The sequence below is a fragment of the Sylvia atricapilla genome, chromosome Z, assembly GCF_009819655.1.
Source record: "Sylvia atricapilla isolate bSylAtr1 chromosome Z, bSylAtr1.pri, whole genome shotgun sequence".
Classification (NCBI taxonomy): Eukaryota; Metazoa; Chordata; class Aves; order Passeriformes; family Sylviidae; genus Sylvia; species Sylvia atricapilla.
The window spans coordinates 18,873,624-18,893,541 of NC_089174.1; the positions used below are offsets into that span (position 1 = coordinate 18,873,624).

A 19,918-nucleotide genomic window follows, 5' to 3' on the forward strand; every position below is an offset into this window, starting at 1 on the left:
TTTTTTGGTTCTTATGTTTCATTTCACCTTTCTGTCAGTTGTGAGAAGAAAAAAAAAAAAAAATGGAAAGTGAAATTAAAGAGTGTCAGTATGGTTGTCTTCTGTTGGGACATCTACTGTAAAAAGCTGAAGTAATCTTTTCCCCTCTTAAGAAGGAAAGAAAGCTGAACAGCCTGTATCCTTCCAGTCCAACACTCCACAGGAGCTGCCCCACCATGCTTCAGTGATACTAGTAAGCTTATAGACCTGCAAGTGTGAGCATATCTCCAGTTCTTCCTGTTTACTCCCCAGCTGTCTGCATCAGCATAGAGGCATTTCAGTGGGCACCCAGTGAAGCTGACTTTGTGTCTGGAGTGGCTGAGATTCCCTGGTGTTCTTTCAGGTGTTCTCTTGCTGGCCTGCCTGCCTGCCTACTGCAGGCTCTTGGCACCTTAGTTGTGTGATTGTGATGGCATCTCATCAAACACCTTATTGTTGTTAAAGTTGATGACAGCCCCTGCTTAGTTACATCTAGTTTATGATACAGTTAATTACAATTCATTCTGGGGAGTCTTTAGAAACATGGCTGGTCCTAAAGAGGGAAATACCAGTCATATATTTTTCATAATTCTTTTTATTGTGTGTTCTCATGACACAGGTGTGTTTGAACACTTAAAAGAAACAGGTTAAAATGTTTTCTCATGCCAGCTTGTATTTGCATGCATACCTAGATTCTTAATGGTTGAGTACAATTTTTTCTGTAGTAATTCAATTATTGCATAAAATAATTGAATTTTGCTTTCTAGTGAAATTGGTATTGTATAAACAAAGAAGTGAGAAATCATGCTATTTTCTTGATATCTCTGAAAGTAACTAATTTGAACTGAAATGAAACTGAATCAGCTAATATGCTTTAGTAGCTGCGTTGTATATGCTAGAAAGTATATTACTCCATAATGCTCTCTATAGCATCCCCAAAGCAGAATTCCTAATTCTTTTCCAGTGTCTAGTTCAGGTTTATTAGTCTGATAGTTGCATGTCTTACAACTTCAAAAATTTTGTCATGACTATATATTTGGCGTGTATGTTCTGTTTAGTGACATGATGTCTGTTGGAATGAGCACTGTGTGGAATTGTAATGAACTTTCTGAGCAAATAGTGTCTCTGCTCCTCTGCTATGTTCTTTCAGAAATTTTAAATTACCTAATATCCTGAGATAATCCTTTGTTGAACTGAGAGGGGCTTGACTGAGAGATACAAAATTTCATGTGGCTGGGGATAGATCATTCACTGAAAGATAGCTGTGATGTGTATGCTTTTATTTTGTAAATCAGACTTAAAATTACGTCCTAATTTAACTAGTAAGATTGTACACACATGGGCGCATAAAGACATCCATTTAAAAAGAAGTAGACGGGATGTTCTGGGTTGCAGTTTTAGCAAAAAATATATACTTAATTTGCATTTAAAAAATCCCTTTTACTGATTAATATACTATTCTGAGTGAAAAACAGGTTTCCTGCGCGATCAAATGGATCCTTCTGAGGCATGCTGCAGGTGGGCAATGGCAAAAAAAAATCAGTAGAAGGCCACTGTTGTAGCTCTTTAGTTTTATCTAGTTTGCCCTAAAAATACTTGAATGGAATAAATAAACTCAGTACTGGCTACAGTTGTGTTTTGTCATATGTTTGGTTATGCCTGCTGTGCAGACAAATTCTGAATTTCCATTGCTGTAAGATATAGACTAATTTCAATATGTCAGGGGAAAGAGCTGTGGAAATGCTAAATAATGTTTATAAATGCGTTGCAGTTAGAACAGGACGTGCTTCATTATGAACAAAGCCAAAGTTTATCCCTTAAATCCATGTTTCAATACTCACTCTATTTAATGCAACTGTTTGCCACTATATGTCATTCAGTGGTGCTTATCAAAGTTGTCCCAGTCCTTGAGTCTGGCATTTTGAGTCAAAAAAGCTTCCTCTTGTTAATATTTTTTTGTTAAGAAGCAGCTGGTGAATGTAAAGCCTTACTTGTAGTTTGATGTTGTCACTAGATAAGCAGGCTGTTAGTGTCCACTGGAAAGAGAGGTCTTGAGTTTTGGTTGTGGGCAGTGAAACAGAGTTTGTGCATCTTTTGTAAACTTTTCTTCTCATGTTATGTAAGAAGTAAACATTTAATTATTGTTAAATCGCATGGCTCACTTCTGAAGAGATGTGTGGAGTGTTTCATTCCACACCAGGAAATATAGACTTTATGTCCTAGTTGTTAATGAGGGGGTTTTTTGGTGGTAGTTTTTTTGTTGCTGGTGTTTTTGGTTTTGTGTTTGTTTGTTTGTTTGTTTGTTTGTTTTGGGGGGTGGGATTTGGTTTTTTTGGGGGGGGTTGTTTTTCTTTTTTTGTATTTTGTTTTTGGATTCTTCTGTGGTGGGTTTTTTTTTGTTTGGCTTGGTGTTTTTTTCTTTTGTGTAAGTAGTTTAATTCAGCCTCATCATAAGAATTAAAGTCAGGTTTCAGCACAAAGTTGTTTCATTAAAATGGAATTATTTGTTATATGATAATATTGAGTCTGATAAAAGGTATAAAAATGGTATTGATGCGTAAGTGGGGACATAGTTAATGAGTATTTCTGTGAGAGATGCGTTCCCTGTCACAGTTTTCACAATTAGACTGGTTTTTGCACTCTTCTATTCGATAGTATACAAATAGCATACAAAAAACCCTAAACATTAAGTAAGGATAGATTAAGTCAGTATTAAGTAAGGATAATGCACATACATGGAGTTTTTTACTATGAGGGGGGTTTTTATTACATATTTTCAAATCATTGCCCTTTTAAAGTGACAGGTATTTCAGGAGAACTGAGAGTTAGGTCTCTTGGTGTTGAGGTATAGAAGAATTTCAGTTTTCTTAATACGTAAAGTGATTGCACAAAATATTTCAGGAAATACAGAATTTGTAAATGGTGTAATTGGTCTGAGCTTAATCCTGCTATGTGGACACTTCCTGGCTTGTATCAGTAGTAGTTCAGCCCCTGTTTTTTATTTAAGTGAAATTCAGGATTGATATTGCACATTCTCCAATAAATCAATTGTCCTACAGATTTGCTTTTTTTCACTGAAGATTCTGGCTTTTTTCCTAGGACAAGAAGGATAAAGTATCAAGATTTGACACGATACGTCATTCCATAGCTGGAATTATAAGGTCTCCAAAATCCATGTTAGGTTCATCATCAGTAAGTAGTACCATATTGTAGTGTTGTGATATATTCTGTTATTTTTACAGCTTAAATAAGATTTATTTTTCTTGAAACATCATTCATTTCCATCTGAATGGACAAAAATTACATTAAAATAATGTTATAGAAAAACTGTTCTGATTGATCAGCATATAGGATAATACCATGGTATGTCAGAACAACTTGCCACACATTAGGAGAATCATAGTTTGTATGTCCTTTGCAGCTCCCAGAGTGGTGCTGTATTCAGAATATTCTTCCCGGTGAGGCTGATTTTCTTGAAATGCACTGTATGATAATAATCTGTAGTGTGTTAGATGGCCGTACATGTTTTACCAATTGTTGCAATAATTCTATTTCCCATATATTTGTTATAAAAAGCTCCAACTGTTACTATTGCTACTACTGCTCATAATGTTTAAGTCACTAAGTGTTATAGATCTTGCTTAAACCCCAGTAAAAATGATTGTTGATGTCTCCGAGGTATAGTTAGCTTTTGTTCAAATTCTGTAATTGCTGGACAAACGTCGTTTCTTTTACTTTTGTACTTCCTTTTTTTTGTTTCATATGGAAGCTTGCATGATTAGTTAGAATCCATGACCACGTACTAGGGATGTGTCAGATTGTAGTTGAAAACCTTCCTCTGTTGTTTTCTTGAAGTGGTGGAACATGTGATCACCATAACACTCCCAACATAAAATCAAGCCAAAACAACAACTCAAAAACCAAGGAAAAAAAAACTCTGCAAGAAATTTGGGCAGAGTTTTTAAAATTGTTTAAAATTGCCTTTTAATTGTGATCTTGTCACCTAAAATATAAGCTCGAAGTAGCATTCTTGAGAAAACTTAAGAAGCAATGGGTCTTCTATTTTATGCTGCAGGATTGCATCCAAGGATCCATTAAAGGACACAACCAACCATATTTAAGCGAGATAATGTTCAGAATGGGTGGAAGAGATAACAATTACATATGTGTATATACATGTATATACAGAGGACAACTGTGTGCAGTGATGAAAGAATGGAAAAATAAAATATGATCATGAGATAAAATTGGGGTAGAAAGGCTTTTTCATGAAAAGCATGAAAGTTACATGACATTTGAAAAGTAACAGGAAAAACCTTGCTAAAATATTAAAATATCCTTGATGTTAAACAAAATCTCCCCATTATTATATCCTTCATTTTATGTAAGTTCTAGTTACTGTAAAAAGGCAGCCTTTCATAGTAAAAACCGTTTAAAATATATATTTCTGTGACCACTGTTCTTTATGTAGCTGAGACACAGCATTCATCTTTATTTTTATGTATTGTTAAACTTATGACTTCAAAATAAACCGAAAAGCTTCCAAAAACCACAGAAAAAACTTATCTAAAATGACTTCAGAGAAAAATTGGAAGAGAAAAAAATGTTGAGAGGAAGATCAAAATTAAACATTTAGATTAAATCAGGAAAGTCAGTGGCAAAATGTCAATTGGCCTATGTGCCACACTCTGATTTTCATTCCATGGAAGCTTATGTAAATCTGGCTGTAGATACATGGTAGATAGGATTGGTGAAACCTTGGAATATATTTGGAAGAAGTAAGATTGGCATTTGTTCATTTGAGTCAGAAATTAAAATCTGAGCAACAAGTGCAATCTTGATTTCCTGTTGCTTAAGTGACACCTAAATAACTTCAAAGTTAGAATCTATAAACTAGACAATTTTCAGTGTTGCTTTGTATTTTGATTTCGTGATTTTGCATCTGTTAGAAAAGCTGACGATATGTATGCTGCTAAAATTTGCATCATGAATTAGTACTTAGCTATTAAATGTGTTTAATATCTCAGCTTAGCTATTAAATGTGTTTAATATCTCAGCTGTTTCCTGCGGACAGCTACATAACCATGCTTAATTGCTAAATACATAAACTGGTACTTAAAACTTACTATCCATCAACAAAATATTAGAAGTGATTAATATATCTTTGTATATTATAAAGTAATATTAACATACATTAAAAATGTAATTTTTTTAATAGACCAGTGCAAAAAGGGATCTCAAAGCAGGTTTGGAAAACGATCGGTACCAATCCTCTCACATCGTGTAGTCTAAAATGTGATCTGACCTACCCGTTTTCAGATTATTTGTTTAAAGAAATTAAAATCAAAAGGAATAATAAGTATTTAATTTTTAAATGTATTAAAACTTTGGAAATGGAGCAGTATCTTGGTTTAAATGTGGTGCCATATTAAAAACACTTTCCAGTATTTTTATTGGTGGGATAAATTGAATAATTGATAAATTGAACTTCGTTTGTATAAACTAGAGAGGACTAATTTTTTGTGTGCCATCTGAAAAAAGTCATAGGGAAACAGTGCCATTCGGAAAGCAGGCAGTTTTCGTATATTGACACTGAAATTCTATATATGCTCTCAGTATAAGAAGGTAAGAAGTAATACAGGAAAAAAGTATAGTTTGAAGAGAAAGAAACAAGGCTAAGGATTCAGGTAGTTTTTCTTGGATGAAATGCAAGCCAATTTTCTGTAACAGCAAGAGATGTAAATTTAATCAAATGAGGAGAGGAAACACAACAGTGGGGGTAACTTTCATATACTGGTAATGAAATGCTGTGAAAAGTCTGAATGAAGAGTTTAAACAAATTGCATCATGAATGCCAGCTTCTGCCCTTCTGAATATATTTTTTGGTACAAGACATTTGAGCTTGACACAAACCTCTGCTTTTGTTTGTAGGATTTTTAAAAATTGTTTATAGCATAATAGGTGGAATTAATGCCTGTTTCAGATGGCATATTATTGGCATGTGGGAATGAGCCAGGTAGACTGTGACAGAATATTCTATAAGGTATTGTCTCAAATTATCAACCTAAATTTATTGCTTTACATTCTCATTTATGTCAGTACTCTTTCACACTGTGAAAACCTTGAGAAAATGTTTTGTTTGCTCACAGATGGAAAAGAAGGGATTACTGAACGTTCAGAACATACACAAAATACAATACTGAGCATGCTATTAGTGTAATAAAATAATATCCCCATTATTATTTTCATTTAATTGGTAGTGCAAGTGCAGAAATAATATACAGTTCTTTGGAGTTAGAAACAACACACTACTGTTTGCTCAGTTTTTCTCTTGAAATAAGGGAAGCAATTGAGGACTGCTTCTTTTTACTGTTGAAGAAGAGTATATGTTTTAATGGAATGTTAAATAGGGAGGGAGAAAGGGGCTTAATGTAAGGGAAAGAGGACAGCACTAGATCATGAGGAGCATGATGAAATACGAGAGGCTGTCGCCTCAGAGAAGAAAAAGTGTGATTAAATATATAAAGACACATCCCCCCCAGCCCCACCCAGTAACCCATGAGTGAAATATGGAAATAAATGGAAATCATGGGGGGAATAAAAGGAAAAAAAAAAAAAAAAAGAAAAGGAGGAAGGGAGAGAGAGTTGAAATTTGCAGTGTTAGTTCTTTTTTTTCTGCACAATTTGGTTAATTATTGTTACCTTCTAGCCAAATTAACAACAAAAATTCTAGAAGCAACATTTCTTCATTTAGGCTGTTGAATCATTGACTGCTTCTGTAAGTGTACATATAAATGAGGAATAGATCCATCCCACAAATGAGATTGTACAATATTAAGGCCTAGAACATAAACTCGTCCTATTAGCTTGCTGGCTGACAGTTAAGTATAGTTTAAAGAGAAGAGGTGGGAATTTCATTTTGTGCAGGTTGCTTTTTTTTTCCTCCTCCATTTTCCTCAAAGACTAATCTATGATCTAATTCTAACTATAAAATGCAGTAGAAATATTAGTGCTAATAGTGGTAAACTGAGTTGAAATCAATATTAAAGTAGGTTTATATCCTGAATTGGTACTGTTTCTTCTGGGCTTTCAGCCATGTTTTGTTCTGTAGCCAGTCAGGGTCAATATTGTAGCCCAGAGAAAATATGTTGGAACCAGAAGACTTCTTCATAAAAATAATATTATTTTAATAACAGTCAAAACAAGAATAATTGCCACTTACTTCATCAGGAAAACCACCTTGATATGATAAAAAGTAAGGGTAAGGTAAAATGAAAGACAATCAACAGAGAAAACTTTGTGGCATTTCCACTGTTTCGTTCTTCAGTCAAATTTCAAAGAAAGGGAAAAATGATGATAGAGTTGTAGACAACACCATAGTTATTCATGTCTAAAATGCTCTTCTTCCGTAAGCTCTTTCTTTGTCATAAAGGCTTTTAAGATGTTTTGTTTTGGCATTTGATCCTGATTTGTCTGACTGGTGCCTCAGCCTGTACCCAGTTTGTACACAAGCAGATGTTACAATCTGGTGGCTTCCTTTTTAAAGCTATAAAATAAATTGCGTGTCAGGTTGATTTTTTTTAAACTTACTTTCGTGAAGTAGATTAGTAACCTTGTACTGTTGTTTTATCCTTAGGAACATTCCCTCTCAAGTAGGAGAGCTCCTGTGTTAAAGACTTTGCTGCTCTGAACATAACAGAGGTCTAGGTTTTCTTTCAATTCAAGCTCAACATCTTCAAACAATAAATGTTCAAGTAAATAACTGTCTCACATTTTGAAAGCTTTTCTCTTTCTTCTGGGAATTTGTGAAAAAAAATGACTTCATGTCATTTAACAGTGATGGGCAGCTTTCACCTGGGGTGTTTTTAACTCTTGATGAAATTAAAAGATATGACTATCTTCTTGGCCAATGAGTTTCTCTGCTTTTTAGCAGCTCACTGTGCTGATAGACACATAACCTTAGAGTACAGATTTTGCCTCTAAAAACTTTGTGCAATTTGTGTTCAAGCTGTAGTTTTTTCTTATATACTCCTTCCTATGTCTGACTCTGTAACAGAGCACACTGTTTCTAGTAATGAGCCGGTTGGTTATAGTGCATGTTTCAAGTCTTAGGTCTGAAATTCTCCTTGACGAGAATTTCATCCATGATGATTCTCTGTGTCTGTTGATGTCAGAGAACACAAAGGTCTGTCAGGTTCTTAAATATGTTCTCCAGTTTTTCATCAATATTCTGGACTAAACTAGCTCTTTGTGGTATAACTTAGGCAACCAGAAGCCAACAAAGACACTTTTTAATAGCTAAAATTGTATGCAAGTACTAAAGAATTGAAGATATTTGCAAACAAGACTTTCTGCATAGGTTCACATTCATGGGTCTGCTTATTTCCAGTCTGAGAGTCTGAGATCATTTATAGTATTTTTTGGACTAGGCATTGTAATATAAGTATCTTCTGAGGAAAACCTTAAATGTACAGATGGCCTCCATCCTGGGTTTTTGACAGGGCAGAACAGTAGCAGAGGTTAATTCAGTATGGTGTGCTTCACTTGCTTCTGTTTTAACTGGGGAGCATTCACACACCTGTTCTATTCACAATGTGCCCTGCATTATATTGTTCAGAGTTTTACCACTCCGGCTGTGAGAATTTCTAAGAGCTCTGGCAATGTTTTTGAATTAAATACAGCTTAAATGAGGGCTTGCCTTCCTACCCATAACAAATCTAAAGTGGTCAGTCACAAAATGTTAAGTTTCCTTCAGTGTTTTCTTAAATAACATAGGCATGTTAATGTGTGAAATCATAGATTAAACTCATTAACTTCCTCTTACAGCTAGTAGCTTCCACTTGCAGCTGATTCCAGTTAGTGAAAATAATTCCTTACAATCTTTGTGTCTTCAGAAACTCCTCTCATGGAGTTCATAAAGACACTACACCCAGGTGTGTATTCTGCACTACAGGGTACATGCTAGGAAAAAAACTCTCATAATTAATAATTGATTTGGGATGCAATTGATAAATTCTGCAAAAACAATTTATCCAATTCAAGTGTTGTATGAGTAAATGTATTATGGTTTTGTGTCTGGGAAGTCTGGATGGAGAAATTATTAATTCTGAGTTGTTAGTAGCATGTCAGAATGTGTGAGAAAGAGTTGGGACAGTATGGCTTATGAAAAGTAGCATGCCAGATAAAAAATATTACATGGTTTTATGGATGGTTCCTTAAACTTCTGCTTTTGATGTATTGATTTTTCAGGTAAACAGAAAAGAAAGTGATCAGTATGCTTTTGTGCAAGTGTAAGAGCTGTAAGAGCCTTGATCTTGTTGGTTAATAGAAATACGTAATTTAGATACATAAAACAGAAATTATTGTTGTTGTTGATTCTTTATTATGTACATGTAAATTCTAGAAGTGTGCTGTTATAGTAACATTTTCTTCAATATTTTTCCCAAGTTCTTTGATGTTATCTCAACCACTGAGAAACCTTTGGCTGAGCAAGACTGGTATCATGGTGCAATTCCAAGAATAGAAGCCCAGGAGCTGTTAAAACAGCAAGGAGACTTCTTGGTGCGAGAGAGCCACGGGAAACCCGGTGAATATGTCCTTTCTGTGTTTTCAGATGGACAACGGAGACACTTTATCATACAATATGCTGATGTACGTCTCTGATAAAGTACTGAATATTCAATTTAGGACCTATATAGTTTACTATAGCAAACAGATTTAGCCTTTATGTGAAAATGTGAAAGCTGTTGGAAATACTGCCATCAATGCTGGAATCAGGAGTAAAGGTTATTTTGGGAAAACAAAGGAGAAGTGTGAAGTGCCAGGTTATTCGGTATCTTCTGTCTTATATTGACAAGCCAAGATATTTCTGTAAATGTTTTGAAATCTGAGGGTTGTTTCTCTTTATTTATACATGTACATTTGGTTATTTGGTTATTGGTGATTTGGTTATTTGGTTACCCATTTTCATAGTTGGTGCAAATTAGGCTACTTCTAGTACAGACTGTAAAGATCCCGCTTTATCTTCCTGAAAAATGGAAAGAGCCATGCAGAAGAAAATAATTCTGTGTTGGTTTTTATACATATGGGAATTGAAGTGCCTGTTGTACTTGAGATGCTTGTTTTCTTTTTAGTCCTTTGGTTATTGTTTTGTTCAGTATAACACAAACACTTTTGGATGTTGCACACAGTCTGTAAGGACCAGAACTGAACCCCTTGTTGCTCTGAGGAAAAATGGATGACCTAATGAACAATATATTAATTATTATCTACCTTTATACAGTGTATTTAATTTTGTTCTTAATGCATTGCTTGGGTTTTTTAATGTATGTATTTTTCTTTTTACCTTGCAAAATTTTAAACTTATTCAAAATGTGACAGTTCTCATAAGATTGCTAGAAATTTTTCTTGAAGTATGAAATTGTAGCAAATCATTCTCAGTTTTGATTCAGTAGTGCTGTCTTTTCAGTCTCTTGTAATAAAGTTTCCCACATATAAAAAAATTCTCAAATTTAATCTCACAATGATATTACACTGAGGGAATTTCATTGTCTGAATTCCCAGATGATACAGCATGCCTGGAGTAACTCAATATTGTGTACCTGGCTTATTTTCTTTTAATGAGAAACAGTGATATTTTTCAAACTTCAGATAGGTTGGAATGCTTCTCTAGAATTAATGGTTATAGACAATTGTCATGCTGGAGAGTGTTCATTAGTTCTTACCTAGAATTTTCCTTGTAGAAGTGAGCACACAGCCAGTGTGTCTTTTATTTTGATTTTATGACATTAAAGTATTTTGATATGTCAGAGTGCTAAATGAGAAAAAAAAAGCAGTAAAATTACCTGTAACTAGAGTCTTACAAGATGCTTGATGCTCACTGATCTGACCCGGCAGAAATAAATGCACATTATATATGTGTTCTAACTGAAATAATTCTGTGCAAATCATTCTATGTGGCAAGTAGATCTTCAAAAAGATATGCTGGATTTTCAAGTCCAAGTTTCAAGTATTACTTTGGGGCTACCTGAAGGCTGACTCTTCTTTTGCGTGTAGGTGGAGGGGCAGTGATTTCCAACAAAACAAGCCATCTTTCTCTGCATAGTTTTGTACTTTCTCTTAGCAGTTACATTTGAAATGTAAGACAGATATCTTGACCTGGCAATGCTGGGACTTTCCAAGCTGTGCAATATTAAACTGTATCAATCTGCTTGTACATTTACTAATAGAGCATTATGTTCATCTGCTCTTGGGATTAATTTGTGGTAGATTTTCTTGTCAATTGTGGTAGTTAACACTTATTTTTTTTCCTTAAAGGTGTTAAGTACTCTCTATGCATTCCTATGGGGTGAATTTTCTGAGAATGGGAAAAAGGTTATTGAACTCAAGAAAGTAGGTGTTCAGAATTTCAGGGTCATATAGTGAGGGATTTACTCATGAACAATTTTGTAGGCAAGTTCAAGGAGAATTTAGTACAAAAGATTTGGTTGTTTGTTTACACTAGTATGAACAGTGTGGAATTGGGTCTCTGACTGGTCAAACCACACTCCTGGATCGTTGACAGGTTTCCATATTTTCTTCTGAATCAAGTAATGAAGATTAGAGTAGGACATTTGTTTTAACAGCAATTCTTTAGTTGTTTAAGTGTTCAGTGTCTGGTTTTACCGTTACTTTAAAGGCTAATCTTGATGCAACAATGTGTGTGATAAATTAATTCATCATTCAGCTGTTAGCCTCAAAATTCACTGCTGTCATTCAGGACTACCATTTTTTTCACTTCTGTTGATTTGAGGCTGTGCCATTGTAAATGTTTTTTTGTTAGTGATCTTAGTAAGGGTCTGGATTAGGTGTAAATACACAGAATCAAAGGATGCTGCCTACTCTGAAGATTTTACATGGCAGCAGATGGGCACGTGGCTCGATCTGGAATGAGGCAATAATAGGCAGTAGTGGTGGTTGTGCTGAGGAGATTCTTAGAGACAGCAGGTTTTTTGGATCATCAGCACAGAAATATGAAGGAGCTTATTTGAAAAGAACGGGAACTAGTGTTAGTGGTCAGTCAAAGCTGAGTCGCTATTTAACAAACAACAGAGGGTTCATACTATGGAAGCATTTTTATGATGGAGATGTGTGAATGTTAAAAACAGCTGACATGACATAGCTGTCTTTACCAACAGCGATGACATATGTCCTTAAGGAAAACAATGAACTTAGAATGCACCGTGCAAGGAATTCAGTTCTGGGGGCTAGAAAGTATGTGTGCCAGTGGTAGAGGTATTTATTGCCCAGTTGTGTAAATGAACTTGAATCACCCTCTGTGGTCTGAGTTTTTTTTTTAATTGCAGTACTGGTTCATTTTTGCATTGTCAGGCTGGCTTATGGCAGCTGCTGCCTTGTAGGGAAAGCTCTCTAACTGTAGATGCTTTGTCTTAGGAAAGCATGAGACTTTATCATGTTTCACAATCAGCTGCAGGGCTCTTCCCAACTTCTCTTTGTAGCTTGTGCATCACCTACCTTTGACTCTGAGTTGTTTAGACTGTCCTGATGAATACTCTTTTGTTGGAATTTTTTGGAGAGCCAAGACATGATTTATATTTGGATTGATTGAGGGTGAGTAATTCCAGACTGGGCCCTTTGGCCTGCAGGGCTTGTGGGCCTCTGAGGCCATGGGGCCTACAGGCCACAGTGGTGCAGTAGAAGTCACAGTTTATATTAAGGTGTTCTGGGAAGTAATGGGTTTCTAAACGTAGAATTTTAGTTCTGATGCCTTAGTCACCTTAAGACTTAGATATATAAGAGTTGTTTGCATTCTTTGTATAGCCTGTAACTGTAAACTATGTGGTGAACCTATATCACTCCCAGTGGGGTGATAATATAGGAGAATTGGACATGGAAACCACTTCGGTTTAGATGTGTCATCTGTTCTGTCCGATCTCCTAATAGTCAGGACCCTTGCTACACTCTTTAGTAATGACCAATCATTCATCCTATATTCTATGCCAGGGATTTACTTATTTTAGGAGACAATAAATGAAGGGAGGAAGATGAGAATTAGGATAATACTGTGTATCTCCTGTTTATCTCTTGTTATATTTTATCATACAGATTTTTTAGTTTGCCTGATGTAATTTTAGAAATAATTCAGAAATTATGTTATTTTTTCTGGTTTAGAATATTTTTATTTTATTCTGTAATAGTTTTGATTTTAACTGGGCTATCTATTTATATTAAGAGTTTAATAGTTATTTTATCATATTGCCTTAAATGACTGATATTAAATTGAATTAAACTGATAGTAATTTTGCATTTATTAATAATTTTATAATTTTCCTAACTATCATTCCAATTAAGTTAGTATAAATGCTATTCAATAGGTCAGAAAGCAATCTAAAATAACTCTGTAAAAGCGTACGTTTTTTTCTGTGCTGTTACTAGTGAAGGAAGTTTGGTCAAGCACTTTCGCAGTTTCTTGCTCAAGCTATTGCTTATAGAGAAATAAATTTTCCTTTTATCTCCATACAGAATCAATATCGTTTTGAAGGAACTGGGTTTCCAACTATTCCTCAGCTCATAGAACATCATTACACAACAAAGCAAGTTATTACAAAGAAGTCAGGTGTTGTTCTGCTTAATCCCGTTATTAAGGTAATGCATACATTCTAGAACCTTTATTTAACTGACAATCATTTTTGGGGGGTTTCTGGTTTTATTTAAATAAGATCCTATAGAACTTCTCAGAAGATTTTTCATTTATTTTGTGACTCTGTTCCTGATCTCTTTCAAAATTCTCACCTCCGTGCAATACATTCACTCTCCATCTTGATTCTTATTAGGAATTTTTGCTATTTTGAAAGAATGACATTCAACTTCTTACCAAATATCCTTGTGCTTTTCTTTTTGGTTTTGCATTTGGATTTCCATACTAAGTAATTCAAAGTAGTAGTTCATTGCCCTTCTATAAAGGAAAAAAATTCTTTTATATGATGGAGAAGGTCTCATGAAATTTGGAAGACTTACAACAACTCCATTTTGGCTCTGTTTTATATCACAAAAGTAAGTTAGACACAAAAAAGGCACTGATATTCCAATGAAAATTTAAAACAAAAATTCCCTTTTAAATCAGGAAGCTATTGCAGAAAGCCTTTCAGGGTGGAAAAAAAAAAGGGTAAATATTAAACTGTATCAGTGTTTTAAGAATCTCCTTAACTTCTTCCAGCAGTTTTGCAGTATCTGTTATTTCACTCATAAGCCAACTCCACATATCTTTTCATCTTAACTATGGGTAAGCTTTTTATACTTGATATATTTGTTTTTTCAAAACTGGTTTCAACCATGTGTTCAACAAAATCTTAGGAAGTATGGCAATTTATATTTCACCATTAGTTACCTACTCCTGCGTTGTTATAGATGAGCAATCCAATGGTTGGTCCTTGCGATTAAGGGATGAATATTATGTGTAAAGAGAAGTTTTGTTGATGTACAGTTCCGTTACTGTAGTTTGTTGTTTGGACATCCTCTGCTCTCCCCACAGTCCCCTTTCCCTGGGCATGGTTCCCAAGGCACGGCCCCGGTAGCTGGGACATGCAGAGGGCGGGCGTGTACCTGTGCTCTCACATGGGGCATTAGGGGAGGGCAGCCTTGTCGCTAGGGGGTGTGGCATGGCAACGTCTGACCTCCAATCAAACTGCAAGAAAGCAACCTCCACCAATGGACAGCAAAGGAGAGTTGATTGGCAGACTTTGGGCGGGGCCAGGGTTACCTGACGCAACACCAAAGGTAGAAAAGTCAGAGCAGTCATTTCGTGGATAAGCACGTCGCAGTTTGGTTCCATGCTCCCAGTGCTGCTCTTTCTCCTTATTCAGTCTTTTGTTGTATTTTGTTAAGGTTTAATAAACCTTTGAAATTTTAAGTGACTGTTGTTTCTCACAAGGGTCCTAGTTCCTTCCTGCTAATAATCATAAGAAAGTCAAGCATGTTCTTGTTCTCAAAATGGTGCTTAATCTGCACTTGACTGTTCTATATAATTTTAATATTTTAAGAATGGAAGAATGGGCCATTGGAAATACACATTTTTCGTTAATATCTTGCTGATTACCAAATGAATGCTTCACTGAACATAAGCTATTGCTTGCATTCATTGTAGATCTCATGAGAAAGCATAGGACAATAATGTTGATGTGTAAATAATTCTTTTTGATATAAATGGTCTAAGCTACAAATAACAGGTGGTCAAGCTCAAAAGGAAATATTTTTCAGTCTCTTAGCAAATTTCTGTCTCTCTCTCCTTAATACTTTGTTTTAAATATGTAATGCTTTTTCCATTTCCTGACTGTTTTGCCCCATTTTGGAAAAGTAAAATGATAGTATAGTATATTATCACAAAGCTATTGTCTGTTAAACTGGAACACATAATCTGTAAAACAGCATCTCTTCCTTCTCTATTGCTTACTTTGAAAATAGAGAGTTTCTTATTCCTGCTTTTTTTTCATTTTGTGTCTTTTTTTCACAGAGTTAAGTTTTAATTTATACACAGTCTTGTGTAAATATAGCCAAATAATTTTTCTAGTACATGTCTTGTAGAAAAAAACATATTCTCAAATGACACTCCTGGTTATTTCACCATTACAGCTCTGGCGGCAGCAGCGAGTTCTCCCCCAAGCAGCAGCTCCAACCATTCTCCTCTGAAGCCCAGAGAGCAAGAGGGGGCTTGCAGCTGCCCCAGCCCCCTTTATTTCCCAGCTCCATTCTCCCAGTACCTCTGCCCCTTGGAGAGAAACCCTCAGATAAGAGAGTAGCTCGCCCAACCCTTCCTGGGCCAACTTCTTTTATCTCTGTTAAGTATCCAGTCGTTGCTGTCTTTCAGCAACAAAATGGGACAAAATTCCCTAAGAGAATGAAAACAAAAGGAAAAACCCTAACCTCCAACAGGTCTTTTGTTTTTCTTCTTTTCATGGGGGAAAATGAAATGGGTCTACTCCTCTTCAGGCTTGTTGACTTAAGTTAATTTTAGTATCAACTAAATTTAGTATTAACTAAAAATTAGTGAAAATAATAGTATTTCCTCTAGAGCTGCAGTGCAGCACTACTTCAGCTGCTCAGGTTTCCCAAAAATTATGCAAGTAATCCATCAAATCCACAGGCTGCATCTATTTTTTCGTATGACTTACCTTGTCCTGGTATGCATCAGTCTTAATATTCAAGAGGGTAATACTTCTTTATGGTTATTAAACCTTTCTACTTCCATTCTGATGTTACATGGAGTAATGGGAAGGGTAACTGTTCAAACTAAGAAATATATTGAGTGACAGGAAACTGATTGTATAGGTTTTTTAAAAAATACGTATTACATAGATTGCATGTAGGCTTTAGTGAATTTATGAAATAGGATGTCAGTTTTTATAGCTACTAATACTTGTAAGCTAAAACCAATGTATATTATACTTACTGCTTCCTGACCAGCAGTTTGAGCAAAATGAGACAGTGTTGAAGAGGGTGTTAGCTACATGATTTGAATTTCTTTAGAGGAGCTGTTCTCAAAAATAAATAAATTGTTTTGGTTAGACCGTAATTTTATGATGGTTTTATTTCTCCCATCTGATAAAACCTTATTTGCTGTATTCTGAAGAAGTACTTTGGAACGAAGCAGAAGAGTGTTCTGAGCTTTTCTTTTTAATTTGCACGGAGCTCTGGCTTTCATATGGGAAAGTGGAGACATTTTATTTTGTTTTCAGAAGTAGCATGTGCACCTAGTGTTGGGGGTAATTTATACACCACGTGCTGTTACCAAGATGTCTTTAATCATCTCCTTAAAGTTCATTTGGCATCTCCAAAGATTGTTTTTGCTTTGTTCACATTATAGCTGTAAAGTAGTCATTGTCATTTCATGTAATCTTTAATCTCTTTCATCTTTAATGCTCACTTCTAAAATTTCAAAGGTTCATTAAACCTTAACAAAATACAACCAGGGACTGAATAAGGAAAAATTGCAGTGCTGGGAGTCTCTGTGATCAGAAGCCATGTGCTACTCTTCAAAATGGATGCTCTGCGTTTTACACCCTTGGCCCCTTCCAAAGTCTTGTCCCTCAACTCCTGCTCTGCTGTCTGTTGGTGGATATCCCTCTCTTATAAATTGATTTGAGATCAAGTGTTGCTGTGCCACGCCTCCTAGTGACAAGCTTCCCTCTGCTAAATGCCCGACCAATGAAAACAGTAGGAGGGAAGGGAAAGAGGACTATGGAAGAACATACTAAAATAACATAACTGTGCATCTATAAAACTTCTCTTAACATACACATAATATTTATCTCTTAATTGTGAGAGCCAACCATCACATTACCCATCGCTAACAACCTGTCTAGAAATTGAAAGTTAAATATGACAAACTTCAAACAAACAAACAAAACCCCAAAAAAACCCAAATGCTTTTTAGTTTGATTTTCCTTTCCTTCCTACAGTCATTCTTTCTCCTTTACTATATTAGGAAAATTAATGTTCACCTTCTGTGATGTTGTCCTTGAAAGGAACAGGCTTAATTATGTCACGAAAAGCCTGTCCCATGTCCCATATCACGTAGACCGAATTGCCTGCTTGGAATTTTAATGATTCTATAATAATAGAATTTAAATTAGAAAAACTGAGGGCATTCAAAAGATGTTGGCAAGTAAATTCTTTAATGGAAAAATGTCTCATATTTATTTATAATCTTCTAGGAAAAGGTGCACATTATGTTCTTCAGGTTGGTATTGATGGACTGACTGATACGTAAAGCCTCTGAGTAACTCAGAGCACACGCAAGGCCTTTATTAATAAAAATTCTGTTTTAGCCATACTGGACATATTTTAACCTTCTAACATCTTTGACCTCCTGTTTTGGAGGTTTTTAGATCTCTTGAATTACAATTTTTTTTTTTACATTTTTACAAATTATCTGTAAAATCTGTATTAAGTTGTGAATGTGCTTCAGTTTGACTAGTGGAAAAGAGAATCATCATCAAAAAAAAAAAAGGAATATAGTTTTTATTTAAGAGTACTTGAATTAAAGTTTTCACTTGGATCATAAATACCCCTTTGAAGCACGTCTGCCCAGGATGCATAACTGCTTATGGGAGGGAGTTCAGTTTTCAGAACCAAGAAAGATTTAGCCTGAAACAATACTTTTCCCCTAAATACTTGTTTCAGATTCTGAGCACCAATTGATTCACTCTGGACATCTGCTACTATTTCACTAGTGCTGAAATAGTCATGGTATATGGATGCTCTGTAGTTAAGTCAAATTCTGAGCTTATGGAACAAAATTAACTGCTGCTTTGTCAGGTGAGTTAGGCCATGTGTTCGTTACTGGTAACTTTCGTTTGAAAATTCTGAATCTATTTTTATGTGACAAAGAAGCCTGTGATGTGGTCTGATCCATTTTGTGTACAAAGGAACATGATAGATGGTAAATGATGAGATGAAAGAAAAGTGCTGAAAGAAAAACCCCAGATACTTTTTATTAGTGTTTCTAATGCCGGTAAATAAATTTGCAAATGATGTGAGAATTCTCTACAGATCTGATTCTTTCTTGCAAGGTATGAATACATTGATGAGTTAGACATGGAAGGAAATTCTGAAGAGCTATAAATTTAAGTTGGAAAGATTTTCTTCATGAAAATCTTAGTAAAAATATGACGTGACGCTAATTTTTTGTTGGTGAGGTTTGTTTTATTTTAGCAAAGCAAGCTGAGGTTCACTGTTGCAGACAAAACGTGTTCAGAGTACAAATACTGTGTTCCTCTCAAGCCAGCAAAGCACACAAGGAGGAATTGAGGGAGGCCGCTGAACAGTCTCAGTTTCAGGGAAGCACTCTTATATCTGCTGTGAGATGCTGGGTAGAAATGAGGAGACTTACAAAGGCCAAATTTATCACAAAGTAATGCTGTCACACAATTATAGATGCTCATCCCATGGCTGGAGACAATTAAGATGCTGCAGAAGGAAGCAGTGGCAGTAGTGGTGGTGCCTATGGGAAAAATCATCTTGAGTCTGTTTGACCTGAGGACCACTCTTGAGGAGCAGAAATCTGAAAGGAAGAAGCAGCCTGTAGCAGGGAGTGATAGATTTATTGCAGCTCTGCCTTGGCTGGATTTGTCACTCCAGAGAGGATTCCTGTGGCACCTTGGATTACTTGTGTGATACCTACCCATTTGGCCAGGCACTCTGTAGCAATGCCAAGAAGCACCTGGTGGTTGTGGTCTTTGGATGTTGGTTTTTGGCTTAAAGCTGTAATTCTCATAGGTGTGGTTAAAATCTAATACATGCATTTTTAAGTGTCAAAAATATATCTTCAGTTTTCTTTAAGGAAATTAATTAATCATTAGAAGTGTGTATTTATAATACGCAAAAGACAAACTTAGAGGAAATGAATGAATTTATTGAATGCGCACGAAATAAATCAGTAGCCTACAGCTATTGACATTTGAGAGTAGAGTTTCATGTCTTAATATTAGAGGTGCATTTCAGTTACATTTTTTTTCTTCAGAATTTGGAGAAATGTGACAGGATTTGCTTTTTATGTTTTTTAGCAGAGCTTAATTGCAATATTTCCATCAGGTAACAAAAGGAATGCATCATTCTTAATGGTGGCCTGTACTTGTCAAGGCATGTCATGCTTTAGAGAAAAAGGAAAAAAAGAGAGTAATTTGCTCTTTGTGCTAACAAAGTACTGAACCAAATTTATGTGTAATTTTGGGTATATTGACTACTTTCAAAATTGAAAGTATTTGTTTCTCAAAAGATCTCATTAAAATGTGTTGTAATAATGGAGGCAGATAAGGTACTTGAACAAAGAATGAAAAGGATTGTTTTATAGTCAGTGATGAAAGTTTTCTGTAGGTTTTTTTTTTAAGAGACCATAACAATAAAT

At 35.3% G+C, this 19,918-nt stretch overlaps 1 protein-coding gene across 3 annotated transcripts in view; it reads left to right on the forward strand.

The window, feature by feature from the left end:
* Positions 1 to 19,918, forward strand: part of FER (FER tyrosine kinase) — a 156,731-nt gene that overhangs the window by 68,964 nt on the left and 67,849 nt on the right. For 2 of the 3 annotated variants that reach the window (XM_066339003.1, XM_066339005.1), the window contains 3 exons: positions 3,118 to 3,210; positions 9,466 to 9,669; positions 13,540 to 13,662. In XM_066339003.1, the coding sequence (XP_066195100.1) occupies positions 3,118 to 3,210; positions 9,466 to 9,669; positions 13,540 to 13,662 (420 nt within the window). The remainder of the gene's footprint in view (positions 1 to 3,117; positions 3,211 to 9,465; positions 9,670 to 13,539; positions 13,663 to 19,918) is intronic. The other variant, XM_066339004.1, reaches the window with a different exon arrangement.